General features: G+C 34.7%; 2 protein-coding genes across 5 annotated transcripts; both read left to right on the top strand.

Annotated features, from left to right (window-relative positions):
- Positions 1–11,654: 11,654 nt before the first annotated feature.
- LOC140884854 (strigolactones hydrolase CXE15-like) lies at positions 11,655–12,942 on the top strand. Its single transcript, XM_073291736.1, has 2 exons — positions 11,655–12,374; positions 12,594–12,942. The coding sequence occupies exons 1-2, from the start codon at positions 11,662–11,664 to the stop codon at positions 12,898–12,900; spliced, it is 1,020 nt and encodes a 339-aa protein (XP_073147837.1). The 5' UTR covers positions 11,655–11,661; the 3' UTR covers positions 12,901–12,942.
- A 1,029-nt stretch (positions 12,943–13,971) lies between these two features.
- LOC140881163 (E3 ubiquitin-protein ligase RHF2A-like) lies at positions 13,972–17,896 on the top strand. Of its 4 annotated transcripts, none has more exons than XM_073286245.1 (9): positions 13,972–14,110; positions 15,159–15,290; positions 15,386–15,432; positions 15,913–15,975; positions 16,055–16,163; positions 16,277–16,641; positions 16,736–16,843; positions 17,073–17,430; positions 17,559–17,896. In XM_073286245.1, the coding sequence occupies exons 2-8, from the start codon at positions 15,159–15,161 to the stop codon at positions 17,383–17,385; spliced, it is 1,137 nt and encodes a 378-aa protein (XP_073142346.1). In that variant the 5' UTR covers positions 13,972–14,110; the 3' UTR covers positions 17,386–17,430; positions 17,559–17,896. The 4 variants fall into 4 exon arrangements, with proteins under 4 accessions (XP_073142346.1, XP_073142345.1, XP_073142344.1 ...); XM_073286244.1 differs by having other exon boundaries at positions 14,027–14,247; positions 15,109–15,290; XM_073286243.1 differs by having other exon boundaries at positions 14,032–14,247.
- Positions 17,897–20,734: the final 2,838 nt, after the last annotated feature.

The raw sequence follows: 20,734 nt of genomic DNA, 5'->3' as shown, positions 1-20,734 counted from the left end.
ACTTTGATTTTTTTCGGGTTGTCAGAATTTGATAATTTTTGAGTATGTTGTTATTGAGCTAGCATAGACCGTGTATTCGAAGTCGGTTCGGAAAAAGATTGAAGTTTGGATTTTATTTGATTTTTGGAGATTAATTTCGAAAATGGGTCTTGTGATTTTGATTGGATTTGGTTGTTTTTGATGGATTGGAAGTTGGGTTGAGTTGTATTGTTGATGATTGTTGATTGAAGATTTTTGATTTGACCGTTTATAGCCGTTATGCCGTCGAAATCGAGTTTTGGATTATTGGTTGTATTGCTTCACTTTGATTTCCGGGTTTGTTTGAATTAGTAGATTGATATCGAATCCGTATGTTCAACATTTTCAGATTTGGGTTGACGATTCGGGTTTGGAACGAACTGGGGAGTTTGAACCGATTCGAGAATTGAAGACAGTATAGTATTGAACTTCTTGTATTGATTCATTTTGATTCGATTCGATATTGATTGAGTTCGTTGTTATTTTCAGATTTGAATCCTCGACGAACTTGAAAAGGTAAAAAGACGACAATTGAATGAATGGGACGATTAACTCGAATTTTAATTAGTTTGAGTGTCCAAAAGAAATCACATACTTGTATGCTATTTGAATTATTTGATTTTAAATTGAATGAGTTTAATTTCACTTGCATACATCTTGAGCCAAAGATTTGATTCGTTTTGAACTTAGACGATTTATGGAGCTATATTGAAGTGGCCTTGGATTTCGAGTTTTTCCAAGAGCTAGAATATTTCTTATAGTTGCTCTAAAGTCTAGGGGATTGAGTTGTGCGATAGCCACCCCGAATGGGAGTGTCGGTGGGTTGTTCGTGATGACTTGACTAGGATCCCAACCGAGTACCAATTGATATTCGATTATCCGATTAGATAATCCCGAGTTTTGAAGTCATGCATTGCATTTTAATGAATTTTGAGTTGAGTGCTGATATGCCTTTTTGAATTGATTGACTCGTTGTTTTATATAACATGACTTGATATATTATTTGGAATTGCTTGATTTGTCTCTTTTACTGGGAATTATATTCTCACCGAATTATCCGGTTGTCGTTCTGTTTATATGTGTACTTGTCGGCAGGTGGGGCAGGATCGAGTCAGAAGCTGCATGACTAGATCGAGTTGGAAGTGATAGAGTGAGACACAGTCTAGAAGTTTGTACTTTTAGCAATCTTGCATTATAGGGTTGATGAAATTTCGTGTCTTGAATCATGTCTAGGAAACTCGAATTTATTTGACTTGTCAAATGACCCTATCATCGAATTTAGATTGTATTCGACTTGTATTGTATTGTATATGCATGTGGAGTTGTAGTGCATATTTATATTTTGAAGTATTGAATGGCTTGAATGGGGTTGGTTAGCCTTAATTTCTGTTCTGTTGTTTTCTGGGCAGAGGGCGCGCTCGATCCCACGAGTTCGTAGGATCGAGCGCGGCCTGTTCTTTGTTGAGGCAGAAACCTTGCACTTTTTAGTGCGCTCGATCCTACGAGTTCATAGGATCGAGCGCAGCTCTTGAATTTCTCGGGCAGCACCTAGAGCATTTATGGTGCGCTCGATCCTACGAACTCGTAGGATCGAGCGCGACACTATTCATCCGAAAAAAAAATTTCCTTTTCTTTTGGCTCTTGATTTTTTATGCTTAATTATTGTTTAGTCCCAGATTAGACGATTAGTAAACGGGGTCTCACAAAATTCTTGCTCTTGAAAGTTTGCCAAAGGAAAAAGATAGCCAAGACAAAATTGAAGCATTGCCAGAGGAATTCAGCAAAGATGCACTAGTTTCTTCTACTCCTGAATTGAAAGAACTGCCTCATCATTTATGTCATGCATTTTTGGGAGAAAATTAGACTAACCCGGTAATTATTTCATCCTCTCTTACTCATGATGAAAAGGATAAATTATTAAGAGTTTTGAGAAAATTTAAATCTGCTTTGGGTTGGTCAATTTCTGATATCAAGGGAATTAGTCCCAACATTTTCATGCATAAGATTTTAATGGAGGAGTCGTATAGTCTTTATGTTGATCATCAAAGGAGGTTAAATCTTGCGATGAAAGAAGTAGTAAAAGCTGAGGTGTTGAAATTATTGAATGTTGATATTATTTATGCTATATCTGACAGTTTTTGGGTGTCGCCAGTACAGGTTGTGCCGAAAAAGGGATGTATGACTGTAGTTAAAAATGAAAAAAACGAGTTGATTTCGACTCGTACTGTTACTGGTTGGAGAGTTTGCATTGATTATAGGTTGAATAAGGCTACTAGAAAAGATCATTTTTCTCTTTTTTTTATTGATCAAATGCTTGACATGTTGGCATGTTATAAATATTACTGTTTTTTAGATGGCTATTCTGGCTACAATCAAATTGCCATAGCACTACAAGATCAAGAGAAAACAACTTTCACATGTCCCTATGGTACTTATGCTTTTAGGAGAATGCCATTTGGTTTGTGTAATGCACCAACTACTTTTCAGCGGTGCATGATGAAAATTTTTTCTGACATGGTGAAGAAGTCATGACAATTTTTATGGATGATTTTTCTGTGTTTGGGTCTACTTTTGATCATTGTTTGCACAATCTGACCCTTGTTTTGCAGAGTGCCAAGAGAAAAATCTAGTGCTTAATTGGGAAAAATGCCACTTCATGGTGCAAGAGGGAATAATACTTGGACATAAAGTGTCATCTAATAGGCTTGAGGTGGATCGAACAAAAATAGTTGCAATTGAAAAGCTTCCACCACCAAATAATGTGAAAGCCATTAGAAGTTTCTTGGGACACGTCGGGTTTTATCGTCGCTTTATTAGAGATTTTTATAAAATTACTAAATCTTTGTGTAATTTATTAGAAAAAGATACATCTTTTATTTTTGATGACGCGTGTTTGCAGGTATTCACAAAGATCAAGGAGGCACTAATTTCTGCGCTTATTATAATTGTGCTTGACTGGAAAGAGCCGTTTGAAGTGATGTGTGATGCCAGCGATTATGCTGTGGGAGAAGTTTTGGGGCAGAGAAGAGATAAGTTGTTTCGGGCGATTTACTACACCAGCCGCACTCTTGATGGAGCACAATAGAATTACACTACTACAGAAAAAGAGATGTTGTCTGTGGTTTCTCCTTTGACAAATTCAGGTCCTATCTCATTGGCTCCAAAGTAATTGTTTATACTGACCATGCAGCAGTTCGCTATCTCTTTGCCAAGAAGGATGACAAGCCGAGATTGATTCGGTGGATACTCTTACTACAAGAGTTTGATTTTGAAATTAGAGACAAGAAAAGAAGTGAGAATTTAGTGGCAGATCATCTGTCTCGCTTGGAGTTGGAAGAAAAAGCTGAATATGAACTCATCAAGGAGCAAGTTCCTGATGAGCATCTTTTTGAGATAAATTCTAAACTTTCTTGGTTTGCTGACTTTGCTAATTTTCTTTCTTGTGGTGTTTTGCCTCCAGATCTCAATCATCATCAAAGGAAGAAATTTTTCCATGATGTCAAGTTTTATCTGTGGGATGATCCGTCTGTGTACAAGAAGTGTTCGGACCAAGTGATAAGAAGATATGTAGATGAAGCAGAAGCAAAAGAAATTTTGGAACAATGTCATTCTGCACCGTATGGTGGTCACTTTGAAGCCACACAGACAGCCGCCAAGGAACTTCAGTCTGGTTTTTATTGGCCAACTTTATTCAAAGACAGTTATACCTTGGTAAAATCATGTGATAGATGTCAAAGGATGGGAAATATATCTAGGCGTAATGAATTGCCTCTCACCAATATTTTAGAAGTTGAATTATTTGATGTGTGGGGAATTGATTTTATGGGACCATTTCCTATATCTTTTGGGCAATTTTATATTTTATTGGCTGTTGATTATGTTTCGAAATGGGTGGAAGCAATCTCCATCCCCACTAATGATGCTCGTGTAGTGGTGCAGTTTGTGCAGAAAAATATTTTCACGCGGTTTGAAACTCCAAGGGTCATTATCAGTGATGAAGGTACGCATTTTTGCAATAAAATATTTAATTCATTACTGACAAAATATGATGTTAGGCGTAAAGTGGCATGTGCATACCATCCGCAAACAAATGGACAAGCTGAAATATCCAACCGGGAAATTAAGCAAATTCTAGAAAAGACTGTCAACACGAACCGGAAGGATTGGGCAATCAAGTTGGATGATGCACTATGGGCATACCGAACCGCGTTCAAAACTCCTATTGGCATGTCGCCATACAGGTTGGTCTTTGGTAAAGCATGTCATCTGCCCGTGGAGTTAGAGCATCGAGCGTATTGTGCGGTGCAAAAGTTGAATTTTGATATGAAAGCTGCTGGAGAAGAGCGACTGTTGCAGTTGCATGAGATCGAGGAGTTTCGTAATCATTCATACGAAAATCCTAAGCTCTACAAAGAACAGACCAAAAAGTGGCATGAAAAATTATTACTGAAGAGAGAATTTGAGCCTGGACAACATGTATTATTGTTTAATTCTCATCTCAGATTATTTTCAGGTAAGTTAAAATCAAGATGGTCTGGTCCGTTCACCGTGGTGAAAGTGCATCCATATGGAGCCATTGAACTGAACTGTCATGATGGTCAAACCTTTCAATTCAATGGGCAGAGATTGAAATATTACTTTGGCAATGAAGTGCGGAACATGGAGACAGTTGCATTGATTGAGCCTGCTTAATCAGTCCAAAAAAGTCGGGATGACGACGTTAAACCAAGCGCTCTTTGGGAGGGAACCCAAATTTTAATTTTATTTTATTTTATTTTAGTTAATTTTATTGAATTTAAATAATTTTATTTATTTTATTAATTTTGGTCCTAATTAAGGGTTTTATTGCAGGTACTTTTCTTCACAAAAATCACATTTTGGAGTATGAAATTCGAGAATAAAGCGCCCCAGCGCTACATATTCCGCGCTTCAGCGCTCTTCTTAAGCAAAAATTTAAATCAAAAGTCGAGCATTTAGCGCTCCAGCGCTCGCCATCTAGCGCTATTCTGGGAATTCCGAAGTTGAAGTTTTGGCGCTCCAGCGCTCTCTCGAAAAAGCATCGGGCGCTCCAGCGCCAATTATCAAGCGCTCCAGCGCTACTGCGTAAAATTGAAAAATAAAAGGGGATCGCATATTTCATTCATTCACACCCAACCTTTTCATCTCCGCCTCCATGCGACCCGACACCTGCAACTCGAAAAATTTCCCCTGAAAATCTCATCCACACCACTAATCGCACACATTCATCTTTTCATAGCACTTGTTCGAATTTTAGTCATCCGAGTTCCACCAAATTCGCATCTAGGGTTCTTCGAAATAGGGGGTCTCGACCAATCTTATTCCGGCGCGGTGGTTGTTCGAAATTCAGGAAAGAACGCGTACGGGTGGTTCGATTATATATCCTATTTGCTGCTAAATCACTTGAACACCAAACCAAGGTACCGTATGAAATTGTGTTGATTGTTGGCCGAAATTTTGTTTTCTCACATGAAAATTGGGCGCCTTCGTGGTCATTGATATCACAGTAGTCTAGTGTTGCCTTGAAATACATAAGAGAAATTATGGCAGTGCTTTCTGATTTTGTCTGTGAATGTCGGTTATTTGAATAATTAATTGGTGTGGTTAATTCGTGATCAATTTGATTGCCTGATTTTTGGTTAAATGACATTTTTGGAGCCTGGAGGTGCCTCAATGCAGTGTATTTGATGTTTAGTGGAATCTTCGTGGATTGTGGTTGTTTTTCTTGGTTTGAGCGTATTGGTGAGTAATTATCGTATTAGCAGAATTGTGTTGATTGGTTGAGGCTTGAAAGAAATTTTTGGAAGTGGTGCATTGCTGTTTATTATTGTTTTGTTGAAGTTGAGATTGCACTATTGTAATGGCGCCGAAGAAGAAAAAAAAACAGGGTGCATCTTCTTCTGGTAGTTTTGATGCCCATCGGTTTTGGGACGAAGAGGTGGCAAAGAATTATCCTCTCATGGTGAGCAAGAACATGGTTAGAGAAAGGGGATTTGATCCTAATTCTCCTGTACCATTGTGGGATGTACGACATGCAGCTCATGAGCGAAGATGGACGGGTTTTGTCCAACCTCCCGGTGATGCCGTGGTTTCCTTAGTCCGAGAATTTTATGTCAATCTGAAGTACAAGCATGAACAATACCATGTACTAGTGCGAGGAAAGAGGGTGGCATTTGATGGGCATACCATTAATACCCTCTATGGTATGCCATCTATAGATGAGGATGAATATTCGTCGTTCAAGGCAAGTGATGTGGACTATGACGAGATACTTGCCACTCTTTGTGAAGAAAGAGCACAGTGGAAGATGAAGAATGAATCAGTGGTACATTTTCCTTCCGGGAAAATGAAGCAAGACACGAGGTCTTGATTTTTTCTAATAGCTGCTCGTGTGCTGCCCACCGGCCACACTTCTGAGTTGACCAAGAAATGGGTTGTCCTGAATTACAGTATCGTCACATGGAAGACGGTCAATTTGGGAAATATCATTCAGGAGTTCATTCTTGCAGCAGTGAAGGGCACCACGACTGGAGGTTTGCTGCACCCCTCTCTGATCACCGAGTTATGTGCACATGCTGGAGTTACATGGGGTGGAGATGAAGAGTTTTTCAAGGTCCAAGGACCTATTACTGGGACTACAAGAGAGAATGTACCGCCCTTACGCGACCAGCCGCACCTCAGGCCCGTCCTACCAGTAGCACCCAGCCACCACCACTACCACCTCCGAGATCTGATCCATTGTATGAGGAGCGTTTGACACGTTTGGAGCAGAGGCTAGACATTCATTGTCGTCGGACCAATCTTTTTATGGATTATATGGTAGATTTCACGACGAGCCTTGCCCAGCATTTTCCAAGATCCAGCGAGTATCAGCAGTTTCCCCAGCCTCCTTCTTGGCCCCCTCAAGATGACGACATGGACGATGACCACTGATGGTCATTGTCGTAGGTATGTGTATGTTCCTTGTTTTTATTGATCTTGCACATTGAGGACAATGCACATATCTGAGTTTGGGTGGGATGTTGTTGTTTTGATGACTTGTTTTAGATGAGTTTTGTTGAGTTGGTTGTTGAATTGATTGTTGTTGAAGTTGAAGCGAAGTTGGTTTGAGAGTCTGATGGGTTTTGAATGCTGCAGTAGTCACTAGTTCCTGCATTTGTTTTTATTTTTATTCATTCGTATTGTGTTTCTGCAAGTTTTGTTGTTTTTTTTCTGTCAGTTTTATTGTTCGTTTGTTCGTTTCTGTGTTTGTTTTTATCGTTTGTGTGTTTGTGTTTTAAAAAAAAATGAAAAAATAGAAAAGCAAAAGAAAAATGGCCTATGATGATGAAGTTGGGAAAAGAAAAAGAATTTATAATCTAGTGTTGGCGACATTGTATCTTGAGTTCTCACTTTTTATGCACTATTGCCTTGACTGTCGATACTCCTGATAAGTAGAAAAAGTTATGTGGATTTTGTAAGTGGATTGGATAATTTGACTCTTAACTCTGGTGATTTATGCTCAAAATCGAGGTAGACTGATACAAGCATAAAAATGATTTAGACAAAATTTAAATGAATAGATGACTCTATCCGGGTTAGGAATAAGGGACTGAAATCCTAGTTGTCTTATGCTTGACTAAGTATGCGAATTAAATGGGGTTGCAAAAGTAAAAATCTAAATTTTCTTACAACTTCATCCGGGCTTGGACAGTGTTTGAAATCCTATTCATTGTTCCATGCTAATTTTGCGGAAAAAAATAATGGGGTTGATGCTCCATCCGAGCTATAGACGAGGGGATTGAAATCCAAATTCTATCTTTAGTTATACCTAAGTCTGCGGGTAATTTATGGGGCTAAAATAAAATAAAAACCAGGTGCAAAATCTGGTATTTTTTATGAAGAAAATCACTGAAAAAAAAAATCCTTTTGAGTTATGCGAGTAAAAATTGAACTTGGTGGAGAGTATTTTGAAACTAGAGGGCGGGGTTAATGACTCTTTGAGGCTTACTGGTTGCATGATTTGATCGAAAGTTAGGTGGGTAGATGAGATTGGCTAATCACTCGCACACGAGGACTCTCGAGAAAATTAGCTACACATGGATTAATTGTTGAACATCTGAGGCCAGTCGGGTTATTATAGTTTTACTGATTTCTTGTGTGTTTTTAATTCCTTGTGCGTCTTAGTGTTTTGTTGTTTTGTTTTGCTAGGGACTCGCAAAAGTTCAAGTTTGGGGGATTTGATAAGTGCAATGTTTGCACTTATATTTTATATGAGTTAGTTTGGCTTTTGTTATGTTTTGAGCGATATTATGCATTTTTTTTTGTTCTTTATGTTGTTTTCAGGAATTTGAGTGTTATTTGTTTTATTTGATCAAAAGAGTGAAAAAGATGGCAAAAAGAATTGAAGAAAAGATTTGAAAAATGAAATTTAAGAGTGAACAGGACAGCGCTCCAGCGCCATATTTATAGCGCTCCAGCGCTAGACGGAGTCTTCCAAAAGGTGAAAAGTCGAGGAAATAGTGCTCCAGCGCTATCATACCAGCGCTCCAGCGCTGTTGAGGAAACAATTCAGGCACTCCAGCGCCGAAGGCTAGCGCTCCAGCGCTACGCAGTCCTAAAATTTGGAAAGTCTTGATCGAGTTTTAAAAAGGAATTTTACAACTTATTCTGAAGGTGACGAGGGTTTAGAGAGTTTTCAGAGCAATAGGACGGCTATTGAGAGTTTTGAAGTGCACAAGATCTCGAGAATTTGGTACGAATACGGAAGACGGCAGCATCCGACGACGGAGAAGCTTCATTCTAATTCGTTCTAGTTTCTCTTTGAACTCTATTTTCTTTGGTTGATGGATTGTTGGAAAAACATATTTTATTTGATCTTTGAATTTATTATGAACTAATTTCTTAGTCTAGAGGTAGACAGATCTTGATTGAAAACCATGATTGAGATATTTTGATTTATATATTTGAATTCTTCGCACATTTTATTTGTGTTTTCCTGATCTTAATGATTTCAATTTACTGGTCATAGATTGAATGATAATTTATTTAGAATCTATCACTCGAGAGAGGAGATTTTGAATACGACATATATAGAAAAATACATCTTTGTTGTTTATATTGTTCGAGAGGCATATAACTCCATATAAGTCATTACAAGGATTCTCATGTTATTTACCGGATTTAATAGTTAAACTTAGATAGACATATTGAGTCATTACACGAGATTTTTATAATAAATATTAATTATAGGAAAAAAAATATTTACATATGACGTTTGATTATTTTTTTCCTAAAACACATATTGTATTTTTTATCTTTAAAATATGTATTTTTATTAAACATATTTATTTAATTCATATCATGAGAAAATTTATTTCCCATCAATATTAATTAGAGAAGAATCATTGTGACATAAAATTAACTATTTATATTGTGTAACTCTAAAAAAATAGAGAAAGGTTTTAAATGGTTGAAAATTTCACACAAACATGAGTGATATTGAATTTAATAACAATTTTAGGGTTTTTGTTTTAACATTAATATGATCATTTTTTTAATTAAGAAAATTTTTCGAGACATAGAGCTTGAGGCAATTTAAAATTTTGAATTGCACAATCACCACCAACTATAGCTATTGGTAAGCGTCATACACTCCGTCCTACATTATTTTTAGGGTAATACTACATGTATACAAAGTGTACACGTTGAGTTACACATTACACTTAAAATTACATAATTATCCCTAATACATTTTTGAAAGATTTTTCCCAAATAAAGTGCAGAGATAATCATGTAATTTTAAGTGTAATGTGTAACTCAATGTATAACAGTCCGTGAACATATAGCATTATCCTTCTTTTTATTGGTTTTATTTATGATTAGTACTAATTAATTTAATGGAACATACTCTATCTGCAAATTATATAGGTCACGATTTTTTTTTGTCCCTAATATATAATAATATTTATTACACTTGACTAATATATCCTTATTAACTACGTCTTGAAAATTGTGCAATCATTTTTTGAATATATTAAATAGAGATAGTTTGTACAAAATTTGTTTTCCTATATTTTTTTATTAATCCGTGTAAACAAAAAGGTTTATATAATTAGGACGAATGAAGTATATTTTTTGATTTGAAAAGAGTTGTCCTTATATCAATATCAAAAAAAAAAAAAAAAACGGATTGAAAAGTGTCATATATGGATATGTGAATATATATGATTTATTGTAATACACGTTGTTTTTTTATCTAATGTATTTTGCTCTATTTAGATTGATAAATACTCTTAATAATAGTATTATTAAAAGAATTTAAAAATTATCTAAATTTCGTGATCATATTTTCAACGGTTAGTCATCCACGTGCAACGCAAGTGCACTTTCCTTGTATATATATATATATGTATGTATTATACTTTTGAAGTTGAAGGGTATTTTATCTCATAATAATACTTAGGCACCGTTTGGTTTGAGTGATAGGATAAGTAATCCATAGATAAGTAATATAATGTAAATTAAAAATAAAAAAAAATAGTTAATACATTATTTGATTTGATGGATATATAATAATTTATTTGATTTAATTGATGTAAAATTATTAATTAATAAATAGATAAATAATATGATGAAAATAAGACGAAATTAATTGGAATAAGTTATACATAGATTAATAATACATCAAACCAAACAATGCCTAAATAACTATACACTAAAATAAACAATATATCAAATTTAAAATTAAAAATATCCAACATATCCCTATTACATCGATATTTCTCATCCATGATAATCCACAACATAAGTAATAATAATAATAATAATAATAATAATAATAATAAATTATTGTACATATATACATGGATTTTAGTGCATATTAAAATCTTAACCATTTTAATCATTTATGTGATGGAGTTGTTAACGAGGTGAATTTTCATCTACTACACATTCTTTTTATGGTGATGATTTTTTAATCGAATATAGCTCCAATTTAAACACAAGTTGCCCATCGCAATATGACAAACAAAAGATTACATGTATATATAGGGGTGCATGGGCTGAGGATTGTTGGTTCAAATAAATAAGGACAATTTGCTCAAAAATCCCCAAATGCAAATATGTTTTGTTTTGGGTCCCTAATCATAAAATATGGTACAAAACAATACAAGATATGGTACAAAACCATACAAGATGTGGTACAAATTAACAAAAAATGTGGTTAAAAAAAATGGCTAAGGAGTGCAGAATAAAACATGTTTACATTGGAGATTTTTGAGCAATTTAAACAATATATTTTGTCCTATAAATGTAATATTTTTATTTTTATTTCTCTATTTTTCTTCTACAAACCCAAAAGGAAAAAAAACAAGCTGCCGTCCCAAAACCATAAATAAAACTTTTTTTTTTTAAGATTGTGTTTGTATTTATAAATTTAAATGTATTTGTGTTGTGACATAATTTTTTTTATATATTTAAAAAGTATTTCATGTTAATTTTTATTTACTTGAAAATGATCTCGATTAAAATTTATTATACTTCACATTATTAATGTATAAATAAATAATGTTAACAATTGTATATATAAAAGAATATTCTTTAAATTGATGACCCAAGATAAGACACTAATACACAGATCGAACAATGGCATCGCCTCAGGAAGTTGTCAAGGAAAGCGCCAAAGACGCCGACTCAACCACCCCTCCGCCGCCGCATGAGGTGGACGACTGCCGCGGCGTCCTCCGAGTGTACCGAGACGGCTCGATTTGGCGCTCGAACAAGCCGAGCTATGACGTACCTGTGTACGATGACGGGTCGGTGCTGTGGAAAGATGTCCCCTTCGACTCCACCCACAGCCTCCAGCTCCGGCTTTACAAGCCGGCTTCTCCGATCTCCACCAAGCTCCCCATCTTCTACTACATTCACGGCGGCGGCTTCTGCATCGGCTCCAGGACGTGGCCCAACTGCCAAAACTACTGTTTCAAGCTGGCCTCCCAACTCCAAGCCGTGATCGTCTCCCCCGACTATCGGCTGGCTCCAGAGAATCGGCTCCCGGCAGCCATCGAGGACGGCTACGCGGCTGTCAAGTGGCTCCAAGAACAGGCCTCGGCCGAGGAGCCGGATGAATGGCTGGCCCACGTGGCAGACTTCAGCCGCGTTTTCATTTCGGGTGACTCGGCTGGCGGGAACATAGCCCATAACCTGGCGGTTCGTTTTCGAGCCGGATCGGCCGAGCTGGCTCCGGTCCGAGTGAGGGGTTATGTGTACTTGGCTCCCTTCTTTGGTGGAACCGTGCTGACAAAGTTTGAAGCTGAGGGCCCAAAAGATGCCACCTTGAATTTAGAGATGATTGACAGGTACGTAATTTCTTTTATTTCCTAACAGTTACTCGAGTTCCGAAAATCAATTATAACAAAAATATTATATATGTTTCTTAAAAAATCTTTATTATTATAGATGAGAATTTTCAATTTTAACATATGATTTTTGCAAAATTAAAGAACATTGATATCAAGAAAAAAAAAATACTTGATCGATCCTTTATATATTGGTTGGCTATGGCTATTTGAATACAGGTTTTGGAGGCTATCAATACCAGTAGGAGAGACCACGGATCATCCACTGGTGAACCCATTTGGACCCGTTAGCCCGGATCTTGAAGAAATGGATCTTGACCCGATTCTGGTTGTGGTTGGTGGATCGGACCTACTTAAAGACAGAGCCAAAGAATATGCAGAAAAACTTAAAAAATGGGGAAAAAAGATTGAATATGAGGAGTTTGAAGGGCAACAGCATGGCTTCTTCACTCTCCATCCAGATTCTCAACCTTCCAAACAATTAATGCTGCGAATAAATAAATTTATTATGGAATATTCTGCCTAGATCCCAATTTTCATTTGATATATTATGAAAATTTTATTCTAATTAAATGCACTTTATTTTTATTTAGTCCAAAATTATATTCCAAATAATCATGCTTCTCAAGTAAATGTGGGTAGATTTCAACCTAGCATATAAGTAATATCTAAATGATAGATCTAATGTTCCATGATTTGACACGTTAACAATATATAATTAATTATGTTTATGTGTAAAAATACGAACCGTTGGATGCATGATTTGGGTATTATCCATATGCTAGGATCTCATCTACTAGTAAGTGTAATAATGCTGCTTTTGGAGTTTTCAACATCTCACTTCTTTTCATACAAAGTACACAAAAGATTATGGCATGTGCTATTGTTTTGGCAATTTTAGATTCAAAAAACATCAACCAATATCATTCTTATCAACTCCCACTCTACTTTTTCTTTGTAAAAAATTAAGCTATAAATTAAAATTCTTGTTAATATTATTTTTCATATATACTCCTAATTGGGAAGATGGTTTACACGGATCTCGAACGGGAGAATTCATTTCATAACAGGATACTCACCAAAAATGTTCGTGCATGTCTGGTAATTGATTCCATCATATAAATGAACTGATAATTGTACAAGATATCAGGAATATTTAACACAATTAATTTCATTATAACAAATACTCCGACACTGTCTCATGGCCCACTAGTAGATTTTTTAATATAGATTTTCGATATCACTCAACACATTAAAAATATATTATTTTTTATATTATAAATATTACTTTTAAGTACAAATATAGATAACCTTATGAGTTGTGAGAGCTACTCTTTTATTATTACATTATGTATATATATTATTATTATTATTATTATTATTATATGTATAAATATATCACTTTAATTTTGTCCTAAGGTTATTTTATTTTTTTTAAAACATGGATACATTATATTCAACTAAAAGTGAAATGAAACCCTCTAAAAAAAAATTGAAATGAAACCAAAGCCCACCAAGAATTAAAGATCTAAAGTCAAAACGGCAACAGCAAAATTCATCTTAGCATGTGTAGTTTCTTTCTTCCATTAAAAAAAAGTAAAAAAAAGTAGAAAAGGGAACCAAAAAAAGACGAGAAAAAGGGGAAAAGGAGACAAATAATTCTCCATAAACCTAAAAAACAAAGGGAAGTCTACTGTACTATTTCCGACTCTTAACCCAAATTCTCGCATCAAAATGTAATCTTGTCTCCTGCCCTTTTCTCTTCTCTTATCTTTTGACTCTGCGTGTAATCGGGCCGGTTCTTAATTACTTTGATCTAGTGCTGTATTTATCATCTTTCTTGATTGTACTTGGATTGAAGAGTCTTTTTGAGGTAATTTGTTATTATGTTTTCCGATTATGAATTTTATTGGTCTGTAGACTAAATTCTCTGTTGTGTATGCTGTGTACGCAATCCAATCTTGTCTGGGTAACCTTATTTTTTCCCCCCAAATAGAAGATAATTGTATTATGGGGTTTTATTTGTGTTCTGGGATGCTTAAACTTTGCATTTGGACTCTCGGAACGGAAGTTGTGGAATTTTTTATTCGATTTTGATGGGGACAATTTTTAGTCACTTAGAAGGCCAATTCCTTGCTAGGGGGCACTGCAGTTTTATTGTAATAATTTTTGTTTCTTGCTCATGTTGAATCTGAATTATCATAGGTTTTGCTGTTTTCAAGTTATAGTTCTCTGTATATAACTATATATGCTGGATCACTTCATTTGGTTTTCGAACTTTTTTTGCAATTTAATGGTCAAAGTATATGACCTTGCCACCTTGGTAATTTTTATATCTGGGGATTCAGCTTATTTACGGTCACATTGGACCTTACCTTTTCTTTTTTCTGTGCTCTTAGTTCTGACTCGTTTAAATGAGGCTTCGCCATGTTAAGATTTATATATATGCTTTTTGTTTGCTAGACTTGAGGCATGTCTTGATTTTATTAACAGATTATAATTAAAAATTTGATGAAAGGAAAAGAAAAGTGAGGTAAATAGTTTAGGGTGATTGAATGATAAGAATAAAGTTTTGTTGTTGAATTTTATTCTCTCTGTTTAAAAAAATCCATTAGTATGGGTAATGGCCATTATGCATTATTTCTATCTTTAGAAACTATATGAATTTGGTGAAGTTTTAATTTTGTTGAATTAACAGCTCTGTGTATTGTGCATGTTGCCGCTCAATTTACAGTAGTGCTTGAACTCTGTATATTGCTATAAAGATTTCTATATCTCTGGCAGATGGAAGAGGGAAATAACTCGGAGAATCATTTGACATCAGCTGCAGCTTTTGTGGAGGGTGGAATTCAAGAAGCATTTGATGATTCTTGCAGCATATGCCTTGAAGATTTTTGTGACAGCGATCCTTCAACAGTATGTATAAGGCTTATAACTCCAGGCATTGTTGATTGGTATTGGCCTGTTGTCAAATGCTGGAATAATTATTTTTATTTTATTTTTTTCGGCAGGTGACAAGTTGCAAACATGAGTTTCATCTTCAGTGCATTCTCGAATGGTACAAAAATCAACATGAGATTCACACAACTTTTCCCTGACATTAAATCTTCATTTTTCATTCCTACGATATCTATATGCAATATTTCAATTTTCTACCAAATTCTAATCCCACATCATTACATTCATGTATGGTCTTGCTATATGCAGTCAATTGAATTTGGAGACGACGTCGATTTTCCATTGTTGTAGTGCGTTGATATCATATCACACAGGACTGTGTAGTATTTAACTCTTTGTTTACACACACAGGACTTTTTGTAGCTATGTGGCCTTCCGCTACACACACAGGACTGGAGTTTATGTTGTATTTACCTCTTTGTTTACTAAAATAAACGTCTCATATCAAGAATCATTTAATGTTTGTTGCATGGTCCACTACCATTTGAATTATTTGGGGACATCTCTTGACTCTTATCAAGCTGTACCACATGATGGATGTTGGACAATGTCAATCATTTGTATATAAATATATCTGTAGGTGCCAGAGAAGCTCCGAGTGCCCAATGTGCTTGCAGCCTATCAGCTTGAAGGATCCCAGCAGGTACATGGATTTCCCTTTGCAATTCTGTATCTTTCCGGAAATTTAGTTTTTAAGGTGGACTTGTATGCTTATTTGGCAGCCAGGAATTGCTTGATGCTGTGGAGCATGAGAGGAAATTGCGAACAAACCGACCTAGAAATACCTCTATATTTCATCATCCAACCCTAGGAGACTTTGAGTTGCAACATGTTCGACCACTTTCCAATCTGCTCATATTTTTACTATTCTAATTAGTGCCGCCTTCAGTTCAAGCATATATTTGGCTGTGTTAATATGAAATTTTCTTGAACATCTGGTGCAGTTGCCATTTAGTGCAAGTGATTCTGAACTTGAAGAGCGGATTATTCAACACTTAGCTGCTTCTGCTGCTATGGGCAGGGCTCGTCATTTTGCTAGGATTGAAGGTCAGAGGAGTAGGTCATCTGCTCAAGGTCATCCACATTTTTTGGTGTTTTCCGCTCATCCTAACGGGCCTTCTGCCACGTTGGTTGCTTCTTCTGCCAATGAGAGAGATGGTTCTAGTACGCCCCCTGTAGTGAGAATAACTGCCTCAAATTCTTCATTACTTACTATTGGAGAAGATTCTACGCAGCTTATTACACGTCCATCATCTGCCCAAGGATCCATTGTTGGTGCAAATCAACATGGAATATCATCTACCAGTCGGTATATTGTTCTTTTCCTTCATTTAAAGAGGTCATTAAACCTTTAAAGGGATCAAACTTTTGGTTGTTCACCATAAGGTTATTTTGTCCTACAGGAGATCTCCTACCCAGACTTCCCCGAGTAGCCAAGAGAGAGTTGGATCATCAGATTTCCAGTCATTCTCAGAGTCTCTGAAATCTCGTGTTAGCTCATGGTCAATGAAGTACGCGAAGAATTTGATATCGTTCTTGATTTTATACCTCACATAAAAAAATCTTCCATGTTCCGTTTTGTACTCTAGCTTAGCTGAGAGTAGAAAAATATTATAATACAAGCAACAAGAAGGCAGTGGAGTGAACGATGGATGTGTCCGATCTACGTCCGACTTTAATAGGGATCTTTAATTGGAATGACTTTATGAATTTTTATAATAAGCCTTCTTCCTGTTTCAGGTACAAAGAATCTTTAACTAGGAGCACACGAGGATGGAAGGAGAAATTGTTCACTCGCAACAGTTCAGCCTGTTGTCCCAGCACTGAAGTTCCTGGGGTGGTTGACCACAGAATTACTCCTGCATCTCGACTCATGGATCATCTTGAAATACGAGAAGAAGATAGAACCGTCGTGGCTAGTATATCAAGTGGTACAGTTGATAGCTCGAGTTCAAATCCTACCGAACAGCAGATTATAGAGACGAGTGCTGGCCTTTCTGTGAATGACAACAGCACTCAAGCTCCTTGTGCAGCTGGTTCTGCTTCCAGCTAAATTATGATTCCAATAATGCTCAATTTCACCGTACTCCTTTTGCTGGTAAGCTTCATCAGGTAGCTTCTTTGGTTTAGTAAACCATGCATGATGATGGCCATGCAAACGTGAGTTCATTGCTCGGTATTTTTCTGGTCAGTGTTTGATCTTGTGGTATCTTTTGGGCTCCTCAGGTGAATTGTTGTCTACTGGGCCATAGCTATCGCCATTATACTAGAAGTCGTGCAGTTCGGAGCAATAAAATGAAACTATCATTCCTTGGACATTGGAAGTTGGAACCAGTGTACAAAATATTGTTGATACTTCAGTTGTAAATTTTGTTCTGTGATTTCTGATAGTTTGTTTATGTATGAATACGTTCTGCCTCATATATATATATTTATAGACTCTGCTCTTTTTTTGTAGTGATGATGGTGATTGTGTCTCTACTTCTGGTCATTTACATTTGTGTTTAAGTTTTTATATATATCAGTAAAACGCATGTGCATAGCATATGAATATATCTTGTTTATACGATTTTTTTTATGAGGACAATTGTTTTGTTTTTTTTTTTTTGTCTTTTTTTTATCTTATATGTTTATCTCTTTGCGATTTTGGTATTCTATGTTGTCAGATTTTAGTTTTAGTTCACTGTTTTTGTCACAAATCACAAAATGCAATGTTAAAAATGTAGTTTCTCTTTTTTATATATATATTTTATATTCATCTTGCTTAAATATATTTATGTTGTGAACGAAGGCTCGTTTTCAATCTTTTTATTGCCACTATATTTTTAGTCAATAATATTTATCACTGAACTTTCATACTGTACAAAAATTAGTCCCTATCATTACGGTTTAACCATAAAACTACCAATAATGACTAATGGCATAATACTTTTGAAAATGTGGGACCAGGTATGTTAAGTTGAAATATTCAGGAATTAAATTTGTTCGATCAACTATGTCAAAAGCAAGGTGGTTGAGTTCAACCTAGCATATGAGTAGGGTTGAGAAAAAATATCGAATGCCGAAAATATCGTCATATCGTACCGAAAAATTTACCGAATATACCGAAAAATCGGTATACCGAAAATTTCGGTAGGGTCGAAATTTTCGGTATTGGTATCGGTATATAAAATTTTTTATTTCTGTATACCGAATATACCGAATTTTTTTTAAAAAAAATTTTCACGGTATACCGAATTTTTTTTATTTTCGGCACGGTATCCGGTCTAAAATATCTACATATACCGAATTTTCGATATGGTACCTGTATGAATTTCTTCATACCGATACGGTATACGGTATCGTAGTTTGGTACGGTATACCGTACCATACCCAACCCTACATATGAGTATTACCTCAATGATAAAACTAATGATTCATGATTTGACACGTCAATAATATATCATTAATTATGTCTATGTGTAAAAATACGAACTATTGGATGCATGATTTGAGTATTATCCTTAGTGTGTACTTTCTTTTTAAAATAATGAATCAATTTTTTTATATCAGGTTATTATAATTTTTACTGTTTACATAATTCCATCAAAATACTTTGCTAAGCATGTGATATTTCAAAATACATTAAAGCAAATAAAATTTGCAAGAGTCATGTTTAAATATGCTCAATCATAAAAACAATATTATCTTTCTTTTCTTTTTTTATTCCCTTTTTCCACAAATGTTGAAACTTAATGTGAAAAAAAATACAGCCTAAAAAAAAAAAAATTATACACTTTTAGGTATATATATATATCTTAGGGAAAAAATGACAAAATTATAAATTCACAATAAAAAATTTTACTCTGTTAACACTTTTATATGTACTAGGCAAGAACACGTGTGTTGCACATGAGATCACAAACCGTTGTAAATATATATATATATATATATATATATGGGAAAAAATGACAAAATTATAAATTCACAATAAAAAATTTTACTCTGTTAACTTTTATATGTATTAGGCAAGGACACGTGTGTTGCACATGAGATCACAAACCGTTGTAAGCAACTTATATATCAATAAATATGTCACAAATCGTTGTTATCGATTCATATATATATATATATATATATATATATATATTATGGGTCTCTTGTGAGACGATCTCATGAATTAATATTCATGAGATGGGTTAACTCGACCAATATTTACAATGAAAAATAATATTTTTGGCATAAAAATTAATATATTTTTCATGAGTCAGGATAAATACGAGACTTGTGTCATAACATTGACCCGTGAGACCATCTCACAGGAGTTTTTGTGATGTATCAATAATTATAATAAACTAGCCACGAAGCACATGCGTTGCGTGTATATAAAATTATATTTTTTAAAATTGAAATATACATTATTTTTAAAATCTTAATATGGTGAAATTTTTTAGACAATCATGCACTCTATTTTAAAGAGCAAATACTATGAACTATAAAAAAAAAAAATTGAAAGTTAGTTAGTGGGTATGTTAGTGGGCATGCACGTGTGTGTGAATTTAGAAGTGGACATGTGAAATTTCAGGACTAATTTAGGTTTGTGTATTAAATATTTTTACGTTTTTTTAGTTATCAATGCATGTAATTACAATTTTGAAAGAAAGGTAATTTTGTCAAAACACTTAAAAATACAAAAAATAGTTGCTTTGCTTTATTAATAGTAATAGATAATAGACTTGTTGCAGTTCCGAATATGCCACATTTCAAAATATTAAATCAATTATTTTCGAAGTATTTGAGGATGGAGAAACTATATGAACTTAGCTCGTTTTTATTAATTTTCTATTTGTGTTTAAAAAGTAATAATGAAATCAAAATTAGTGGATTAAAATATAGATTTTTTTGGAAACATATATGAATAATATGATCAAACATGTCATACGTTAAAAATTCTCTCCTTTCTTGTTTTTGGTTTTAAAAATATTCACTGTGTGGCAAAATATTTCAATATTCTACTATTTTTTAATGTCTCAAAAGCTAAACTACATCATTTTAGAAGGCAGAGAAGAACACATGGTATTTTGCTTAGCAACGAAGAAGTATTCTTACATATTTTGCAATGATAATAAATGGTTGTATGTCTTCCCTTATTTTAACAATTAACATCAACATTTGAAGTTGAGAAAAATATAACTCTGTATATGTAGTAAACATAATTAATTTGATTATATCACTTCATATATATATTGCTTTGATACCATATTTGAAATTCCATTTTTAATATTACTTTGACACCACATTTGGAAGTTCATGGTTAAATAATCTCTCCTGGAAATTAAAATTGTACGGTTCCACCATCCTGAATCGAGGAAAATAGGTTCACCAATTCAAGCTATCAAAAGAAGTTTGTTGGAATATTACAT

This window comes from Henckelia pumila, chromosome 2 (genome assembly GCF_033568475.1).
Source record: "Henckelia pumila isolate YLH828 chromosome 2, ASM3356847v2, whole genome shotgun sequence".
In the NCBI taxonomy this organism is placed as follows: Eukaryota; Viridiplantae; Streptophyta; class Magnoliopsida; order Lamiales; family Gesneriaceae; genus Henckelia; species Henckelia pumila.
This window is presented reverse-complemented; position numbering and strand designations above follow the sequence as displayed.